The sequence below is a fragment of the Phaseolus vulgaris genome, chromosome 3 (genome assembly GCF_000499845.2).
Source record: "Phaseolus vulgaris cultivar G19833 chromosome 3, P. vulgaris v2.0, whole genome shotgun sequence".
Classification (NCBI taxonomy): domain Eukaryota; kingdom Viridiplantae; phylum Streptophyta; class Magnoliopsida; order Fabales; family Fabaceae; genus Phaseolus; species Phaseolus vulgaris.
This window is the reverse complement of record NC_023757.2, coordinates 8228466-8238383: the sequence shown is the minus strand read 5'-3', so window position 1 is coordinate 8238383 and position 9918 is coordinate 8228466. Positions and strand designations below refer to the sequence as shown.

Sequence of the window (9918 nt, the reverse complement as noted above, 5' to 3'; positions counted from 1 at the left end):
TCTATTATTATCATTATCAACTTCTATTTTATATGAAAATTATCATCTTCTATTTAATATTAATCATCATCGTCGTTATCTTGCATGTGATTTTGCATGTGGGTGTGCATAAATAAAAAGTGCATTATGTATGGACGTAAGATTTTTATTAATTTGGTAAACAATGTCTATTTATACACATGCATAAATATAAATATATTAAATTGTAACGGAAAGAATCTCAGTATATAGGAAGAAAATCTTTCCCATTTTATTATTTTAGTCATATTTCTTAGTTATAATTTTTTAAGCATACGTTAGTTATATAATTATATATTATCTTCTATTTTACTTATACTTAATATTATCATAAAGTATTATAAAATCCTGTATTTAATTAGAGAATTTGACTTCTAAATGATTTATAACTATAAATACTAGAAAGAGAAATCTGTCATTGTGCACATTTTGTGTGTGTAAAATACATTTTTCATATAAAAGAAATCAATGAACTTATTTTAAATAATTCAAATGATCTCATAAAAAATCAATTTATGGTGTAATATGATTCACAAGATAGTTTTTGTTTTTTAGCATATGTAATCAAGAGTTCCATAGGTTTAAACACATAGAAAAATATATCTTTATGGATTAAGAAATTAATCGTTCAAGGTGAGGAAAGATTAATTATAGAATGCATTTAACCGTGCGTTTTATTATATGAGGTTACGTCTGCAAGACTTAACAATGCAGATTTAGTAAAAATATTGCACGTTGCATTTTGCTGCTTATTTTATAGTTCCACCGCCACTGTCCCTAGCCAAGTCTACATATATTATGTGTCTCTCTTCTAGTTTGGTTCTATGATTGTTCCTTCATTCCAATAATGCATGTTTCTGTGTGGATCTTTCTCTATATGTATATCCATCCACTCACCTATTCCATTGCTCTCATCACTGTCTTCCTTAATTGAAGCTAAGCTCCTTCATATTCTCTCTCACACATATGGAACCCGAGCATTATTTTCCTTCTCCCTCTCTCCTCTCAAGCAGGTAGCCATCAATCTATGCATATGCATGTTTGATAATCAAGAATATCTTAAAATTTCAATTCTAGAGACCATTTTTTTCCTGTCATTAGTTTCTTCTGTTCTAAAATCCAGAAACTAATCTGCTTGCAATGATTATTAGTAACTCAACAAGTTTGCAATAAGGATTTGAATACAACGTTTTTTTTTCCAAAGGGTCTTCCCTAGGAACTATAAAGACTTTCCTTTTAACATTTCTATTCTTATGTGTAAACAGATTATGAGAATTGGATTTAGAATGATATCATGTTTAAACAAAGTTTGAATTGAAGGTGTTATTATTGAGATAAATTTGTGGTTTTGATTAGACAAGAATACATTAAAGTGTTGGTGGGGTGTGTTGCACGTGTTGTGTATGTTGAATGTATCTGTGCTAAGTGAGTGGTGAATGAATGAAGGTGGTGGACGAAGGAGACGGTGGCGGTGGTGACGGGAGGGAACAAGGGCATAGGGTTTGCATTGGTGAAGCGTTTTGCGAAACTTGGAGTGAGTGTGGTGCTGACTGCTAGAAACAAGCAGAGAGGGGAAGCTGCGGTGGAGACACTGAGAGAAGAAGGGGTTGGTGATTACGTTCATTTTCTACTCCTAGATGTCTCTGATCCCCTTTCTGTGTCCTCCTTCGCCTCCTCCTTCAAAGCCAAGTTTGGACCCACCTTGGACATTCTGGTGCCATTTTTGTTCTACTATTTTTCTTTTCACATTCTATCTCCGTCATCTCATGAATTATTACAAAACTAAGGCGTTTTGAATGTAATATGATCAGGTGAACAATGCTGGGGTATCTTACAATGAGCTAGAGAAGAACTCGGTGGAGAACGCTGAAAGCGTGATGAAGACTAACTTCTACGGTCCCAAGTTGCTCATTCAGGCTCTTCTCCCTCTCTTCCGTTGCTCTTCTTCCATCACTCGTGTGCTCAACGTTAGCTCAAGGCTTGGCTCCCTCAATGTACCTAATGCTTCTACTTCTACTTCTACTTCTTTTCTTTCTTAAAATGTTCCTCCATGCAAAAAAAATTACCTTTCTTAAACTTCAAATTATTTTCTGACTAAACTCATTTCTTACGAATTTATTTTTTAGTTTCTTTTTATTCGTTAAAACGTGACCATTTGGTTATAGTATATTAGCTATTGTGGTTTTAAAGTGAAAGAGAAATGATGAAGCAGGAAGAATCTCTCTTTTTGTTACACTTTTCTTTCTCCTTCCCCTTTTATTATTTTTATGTATGTGTTTCTTTTGTCCACACTGGTTTCACACCTTTGGAAGGAGTGTGAGGATGATGGTCTCAGATTTAATGTGGTGTTTAAGTTTGTAATATGAGAAGGAGTATTTGTTAATCGTTTATACGTTTTGGTAATACGTTGTTTGTTGAACTGTGTTTGTGAGAGCAGAAGGTGAGAAACGCAGAGATAAGAGCAGTGCTAGAGCGCGAGGAGTTGATGGAGGAGGAGATAGAGGGAGTGGTGGGTATGTTCCTTAGAGACGTGAGGGAGGGAAGGTGGAAGAAGGAAGGGTGGCCGTCATACTGGACGGAATACGCCGTGTCGAAGGTGGCTCTGAATGCGTATTCGAGAGTGTTGGCAAAGAGATATTCATACGAGGGAAGTGGGTTGAGCGTGAACTGTTTTTGCCCTGGTTTCACTCAAACCTCCATGACCAAGGGAAAGGGTACCCACACCCCCGAGGCCGCCGCCGCCTGCGCAGCCACCCTTGCATTGCTTCCGCCGCATCTCTTGCCCACCGGAAAGTTCTTTTCCCTTGGAAGGGCCGCCACCTTCCTCAACGCTACTTCTAAACTGTGATCCCCCACCCCACACCTACCTAATTAATAAGCATAAGCTAGTTTAATACGTTAATTACTACGTACTACCCATTAATCCACTCAAATGTATGTTCACACTGTATTATACTCTTTCTTTGTCTCTTACCACCGGAGAATTCCAAAATACTAATATCCTGGGATTCCATACTTGCCTTAAATATATGAAGAGAAAGTTTTGTTACTATTTTTTAATAAATAATATATCTGATACTATTAAGGTTGATTTGATAAATTAAGGGGTTTTTAACTATGATGGTTTTTTTTTTTTTACTAAAGGGATCCGTTTAAAAAAAATTACAAATTTAAACGCTTACTGGTAGGGATGGCAAAGCGGGCCAGCCCGCCCCGCATTGGCTCGCCCCGCGCTTGGCCCGCAAAAATGTGGGACGGGTTGGCCCGCCCCGCAAAGTTATTGCGAGCTAGAATTCCCAACCCGCCCCGCATAAGAGCTGGCAGGTTTGCGGGCCAGCCCGCGTTCTTTTTTTTTAAAAATTAAAAATTTATTTTTTTACATTTTGTTATTAAAAAATTGTTAAATTAAACCTATATATTTGTTATTATCAAACCTAATTTTTTTTCCTTCCTTTTCAAATATAGTCAAACATCAAAACATTAAGATAAATATCAAATATCACTATTCTTCCACTTCCAAAACATTAAAAATACTTAATTCCAAAACATTAAACATAAACATTAATTCAAAAACATTAAACATAAACATTATTGACATTCTTCCATTTCAATAACATTGGATGCCACCTTAGTAGAACCTTCATCCATTTTTTCATAATTATAATCTTCCCCGTCATCTACATATATTAAAACAATGACAATTAATTAATTAATTTTTCATAAAAATAATACAATAAAAATAAGATAACTTTTGGCTTGGTCATGGGTAACTTCTAAAATACCCTCTGCTTACTTCTCCTTCTCTAACTGGTGTCTTGCTCCTTTATCGTGTTTGAAATTGATTTAATTGGCATGACCCAGTTTAGGCTGGCCTGCTGCTACTAAGTGTCAATATTTTTTTCTTGCGGGTTTGCGGGCCAGCCCGCCCCGCCCCGCAACTGGCCCGCGCGGGTTGCGGGCTAATGCGGGTTAGCGGGTTGAAAAGGTCATCCCGCCCCGCGTTTTTTACCTGCGGGCCGCGGGCCGGCCAGCACGGCCCGCCCCGCTTTGCCATTCCTACTTACTGGGAGGCAACCCAGTCCACATTTTAGTTTTATGTTGTTTTATTACCTTTGCTGATTTTATTTAAAATAAAAAATAAAAAAGAAAAGTAAATAAGAATAATAAAAAAAAAATCTTATATGCCTCCTAATCATTTTGCAGGTTATGTATTTTTGACCTGGGGACAGGTTCTATTATTCAGGGGGCAGATCCAGCAAATGAAGCAAGACTGTAGATAAAAATTTTAACAAAATGCTGGATGATTTCTTAAGAATAGAGGATTGAACAAAAATATGGTTTTATCTCTCTAATTCTCTTTTCTTTTCAGTTATTTGGATTTTTTCTTATTTTATTTATTTTATTTTTCGGTTATTTTGTTTTCTGTTTATTTGCTTATTTGTTTGGTTTGTTTTTATTGCTTATTTTGAATAAATTTCTTGTTTTATTAGTTTGGTAATTTTAAGTCTTGAATTATCTTTCTTGACTAAATTTCAGTTTTAATTTGTTTGTTTTCTAGTTTATTTTCAAATTAAAAAGAACTAGAATATTAATTTTGAATTGTGGAAAAAAGAATTTGTGTTTAGATATTAAACAGTGAGATGAATTAGACACAGGTTAGAAAAGAAAATATGATTGAATCCCTATTCAAATATTGTTAAAATTATGATACATGAAAATTTAACAGGATGATTGATTAGGACAAATAATGACAAGACAAAAAGGAATGAGACCATTTAAACCAAGTGAGTGTGTGAACCTTAAACAGTTTTGAGAGTTTTACTGATGAATTGACAGTTGTGGTTGCTTAATTTTTATTTTTGTTGCATCATAAAAGATCATGAAGATGATTGAGGCATTTGTTTGTGTTAATTAGGAGTCAGGGCCAAAAAGTCAACCTTTATATTAGAATTCCAATTTTTTTATATCCCCTTTGGGCTAAGAAATTTTTTGTTAATATTGCACCTTAACCTTTATTGATATAATTTTCTACCCTTTAGCATGTCTAAGGAAGGAGAACATAGATGCAATACATATAGAAAAGGGAATGGTTGGCTCTGATTTTGAAAGTTCAAAAAGTTGAAAATAGGAAGAATCTTTTCCTATTATTGAAAAAAAAAACAGAAACAGAAGAAGAAAAAGAAATAAAAAAAAAGAAAGATAGAAAAAAATTTCATGAAAATCATGAAAAGAAAGAAAATGAGGAAAAAGGTGACATCGAAAGAAAGTGGTAATTAGATAACATATATGTTCTCTATAATTGAATTGTAGGTATGTTCTTCTTTAAGATGTGCATTTTGTTATCTAAGAAAAACCAATATTTTTTGGAAGCCCAGCCTCATTACAACCCTGTAAAAGACCTCAAGATTCATGTTTCTAATATGTTTGTGATTTGAAGATGAAATGAAAAGCAACTGTGATTTGTTATGATTCAGTGAAAATAGAGAGAAACACTTACCCGTGAGCATATGAGAAGATATTCCTTGATGAATTGTCATTTATTTGTTTTGATTTGATCCTGGAAATTGATTGTGTCTATAATTTTTTATATTTGAATTTGGAAGCATCATAAGTTTCTAATTTGATCTGTTGTTTAGTGAATTAAGCTATTTGATATTTAAATTCAAATATATTCATTTACTTTGCTTGAGGACAAGCTGTTGAAGATGGTTGCTGCCCCTTCAAGATTGTGTTTGATGAAGACTTGTATGTAGTGTTTGATGAAGACTTTTATGTACTTTTCATGTATTTTTGCTTTGCTTTAAGTGTGTCTTAGTTAGTGCTTAGAGGTTGTCTAAGAGTGGGCTTTTTGCTGGGTAACTCACCTCATAACCACTGGCCATGTGATAAGAACAAGCATAAGTTTTCTTAAACTGTTTTTCACATGTTTTACACAAAAACACGTTTACTGCATAAAAATAAATCTGTTCTTTTCTAAATAAACAGATTCATTTTTTCACTGATGCCTTGGCTAAAGTCTTGTAAAAATTAGATTTTGTGCATCAGGTATTTTGACTAAGTCTTCTTCTTTTCAAAACGACTGAGTTTTAAATTGTTAAACTGTCTCTGTTTTCGTTTTGAAAAATAAATCTATTCATCTGTAAATGAATAGATTCTTTTTGCCTCTGGTGCCATGTCAAACTTAAACGTTTTTCAGTTTTATCTCAGCACCAGAATGGTTGACTAAGTGTCCTCACTTAACAAATTCTCTAACTGCTTTTGAAAATAAATCAGTTCATTTTATTTTCACTCAGTTCATTTTATAACAGCTTTAACTGTTTTTCAAAATTCTGTTATAAGCTGGCTTTCTATAAAATGCAAACTTGTTTCTGAGCTTAATAACAATTCATACATTTGCAAAAACGAGTTTTGACAGCAGAGAATTAAGTGTTTACAAAGGATTAACATTTGTTCTTCAAAGATTTCAAAAATCACAAAGTGCTTGTTCTTGGTTTGGTTCAAATAGCTTGGTGTGAGGTGCTGCTACTGTTCTAGCAATCTTGCCTACTGGTTTAAGGCAGATCTGTGTATCCTCAATCAGGTGTAGTCGTTTCACATCTCTTTCTTGTAATAGTTTGGTTAAACACTCTTCTTGATAGGTGTTCTTGAAGAGTGGGTGTGTGTGTATGCTGAAATAGGTTTTTTCAGCAAGAGTACCTAAGTTCTTGTAGGTTTCAAGAACAGTGGGAATTGTACTTGGTTGTACTGTGTGTTAGTGATTTCCACCTATTGTTGGTGAAGACTGGATGTAGCTCAGTTGAGTGAACCAGTATAATTGCTTGTGTTCATTCTCTCTCACTCTCTGCAATTTCATTTCTGCATAATTGATAAAACAGCAAAGAAATAAATCTGTTCAATTGAAAATAAATCTGTTCTTTCTAGGCACTGTGCATACTGTTCTTGATTTCTGAAAAAGGTGTTTGAATCTGATAAGAACGTATACAATCTGCTAAAAACCATTGGAACAGACTGACTGTGATAGGCTGCTTAAGAAACTGTCAATGCTATCAATTGAACCTTAAACAAATTGCTTAAAGTTGAAGCTTGCTATTCTGTGATTCATTGTTCTTAATTTCTGGAAAATTGCTTGACATCAAGAAGAACACTCATAGTCTGTTAAAAGCCACTGGAACAGGTTGTTTGCAAAGGTCACTCAATTAATTAGCATGCTATCAATTGAACCTTAATCACTTGCTTGAAATTGAAACTTGTTGTTTTGGTATTTCACTGTTTTTCTAATCTGATAGTTGTGTGTGTGCTGCTGGAAATTCTCACTGCATAATCTTGTGATTAACCTTGTTGAATTAAAAGCTTTTCAAACAAAAACAGTGCTGAAATAAATCTGTTCATTTTCACATAAATCGATTTATTTTCTGTAAAACTGGGTTAAACATTGTTTCTGCGAGAAAGTTTTAAAAGGTCAATTCACCCCCCTCTTGAACTTTGGCACTATTAAACCCAACACAAGCAAGATTCTAAGTTGGGGAGAGTGATAAGTGTCTAATTTCAGTAATATTTCATATTAAAAAATAGGCACTTATGAGGATTTATTGCTAATTTACATATAAAATAATTCCTAATTTATGAATTTATACCTTTTTACATTTTTTATGATCTTTATTTGAATAAGAGTATTTTATTCTCAAATTTGGTGTTAATTGCAGATTTGTAAGGAAGATTGAAGATTTGGATTAAAGATGAATGATTTGAGCTAAAAAGATAAAGATAGAAGGTCCCAGAATGGAAAAAGATGCAAAGAAAGATTGGGCCTTTTTATGTTTTATCATTTAGCCCATTAACGCGACATAGGAAACAACCTAACCCTAGAAAACTAGGATAAATAGAGGGCTAGAGGCTCAACCTTAGTGTGCCAGATTGAGAGGAAAACACCATAGAGTGAATTGTAACCCAATTGGGAGAATGGAAGGTGATAGAAGTATGCGTGGCTAATTCTACCTTTGGGATTGGGAGTAATCTGCTCAAACTCTTATGTATTGAGGTGATATTTTATATATTAATATTCAGTTCTTGATTGATTATTGGTATTGTTGTTTTACTTTTAATTTTTCGTGACAAATTGAGAATCTTAAATCTGACCGGGAGGTATTTTTAGGGTTCGGACCTAAACAACAATACTTAACATATTTGAGTGCTAGGAATAGACTTGAAATGTTAATTGCTATTAAACGTCTGAGCTTCGTTCTAAGTTGTTCTTATAATTATGCGAGGGATCGATAGTTAGGGAACATTCTTAAGGATTTTATATACGAGGAATCGATATAAATGATTTTTATACGGGCATCAATTTCAATCAAAGAACTTAATATTGACATGCTAATCAAAATACTTGAGAGTGAGAGAGATGAAACTAATCCTTATTTTTCCAATTGAAACAACTAATTCTTTGTTTGTTTTCTTATTGATCAGTGCCAACACAATTAATTCAAAACTCTTTTAATTGTTCTGGTTTTATATTTAGCGATTATTGTACTCGATAATTCACTGTTCCTTGTGGGATCGATATCCGTCCTTAGGGACAATTATTACTTCTGACAAACGCGGTGCACTTGCCGTAAAAAGTCATCAGGCAAGTCGTGTCAATTTGGCACGACTTCATATGCACAAATCGTCCCAATTTGACACGACTCTGCCATGTCATAATGAAGTCGTGCCAACTTGGCTTGGCACGACTTCTGTCCTGTCATACTGAAGTCGTGCCAACTTGGCACGACTTCTGCCACGTCATAATTTTTTTTAAAATTTTATTGTTTATATATTGTGTAGTAAGTTATGTAATGTTAAAAATTAATTTGATACATAATTTTCTAAGAGTTTTAGTTTTAAAGAACAAAAAATTAGATAATCGTGTATCACAATTATTCATTTTTTTTCTGAAGTAATAATTTTTTTTATCACAATTAAAACAATACATTTTTTAAACCTGTTTATTTTTTTAATGTCATTTATATTAAAATATAAAAAGGTATAAGTACTGTAATTATTTTGAAATAATTAAATAATTAAATAATTTAAAAATAATTATATAAATTTTAAATAATTCAAATAATATAAATAATTTATAATTATTTTGAAATAATTAAATAATTTAAAAATAATTATATATCCAATTTTTTTCCTTAAAAATTATGTATCAAATTAATTTTTAACATTACATAACTTACTACCCAATATATAAACAATAAAATTTAGAAGAAAAAAAATTATGACGTGGCAGAAGTCGTGTCAAGTTGACACAACTTCAGTATGACAGGGTAGAAGTCGTGTCAAGTTGGCACGACTTTAGTATGACATGGAAGAGTCGTGTCAAATTGGAACGATTTGTGCATACGAAGTTGAGCCAAATTGGCACAACTTGCCTAAATTTGTAATTTTTTTTAAACGGACCCCATTTTGGTAAAAACAAAAAGAAATAACCCCATCATGGTCAAAAACCCAAATTAAGGAGGTATAATTACACTAATTTATTATCATATTTCAATATTTTTTTTTTATAAAAAGTTTTTATGTTAGGCATATGCTACTTTACATCTCAATTAGACTGACATCTCAAGTAACAACAATCATTTGTCATCACATGAAAAAAATATTATTAAAAAAAAGAAAAAGAAAGAAAATACAAAAGTATGGAGGGATTAGACCAAATTAACAAAAACTATACATATGTAGACTATACCTATTAATAAAGAATTCTAATATACTAGATAGAAGCCTATTATACCAATAAAATGATTCTCTTGATGGGAAAAACGCATGCGGAAGCAACACACATAATCACGAATCAACTGCAAAAAATAAACAACACAAAATTTAACATGGTTCGGTCGCACACTACAACCTACA

The 9918-nt window shown here is 32.9% G+C and overlaps 1 protein-coding gene across 1 annotated transcript; it reads left to right on the top strand.

Moving 5' to 3' along the window:
• The first annotated feature begins 838 nt into the window (after positions 1-838).
• Positions 839-3118, top strand: LOC137806540 ((+)-neomenthol dehydrogenase). Its single transcript, XM_068606733.1, has 4 exons — positions 839-1031; positions 1465-1732; positions 1830-2012; positions 2456-3118. The coding sequence occupies exons 1-4, from the start codon at positions 985-987 to the stop codon at positions 2864-2866; spliced, it is 909 nt and encodes a 302-aa protein (XP_068462834.1). The 5' UTR covers positions 839-984; the 3' UTR covers positions 2867-3118.
• Positions 3119-9918: the final 6800 nt, after the last annotated feature.

Coding starts and splice junctions, on each gene's coding strand:
- LOC137806540 (XM_068606733.1), top strand. CDS start 985: ATGGAACCCGAGCATTATTTTCCTTCTCCCTCTCTCCTCTCAAGCAG. Junction 1,032..1,464: donor CCCTCTCTCCTCTCAAGCAG/GTAGCCATCAAT, acceptor GAATGAATGAAG/GTGGTGGACGAAGGAGACGG. Junction 2,013..2,455: donor CAAGGCTTGGCTCCCTCAAT/GTACCTAATGCT, acceptor TTGTGAGAGCAG/AAGGTGAGAAACGCAGAGAT.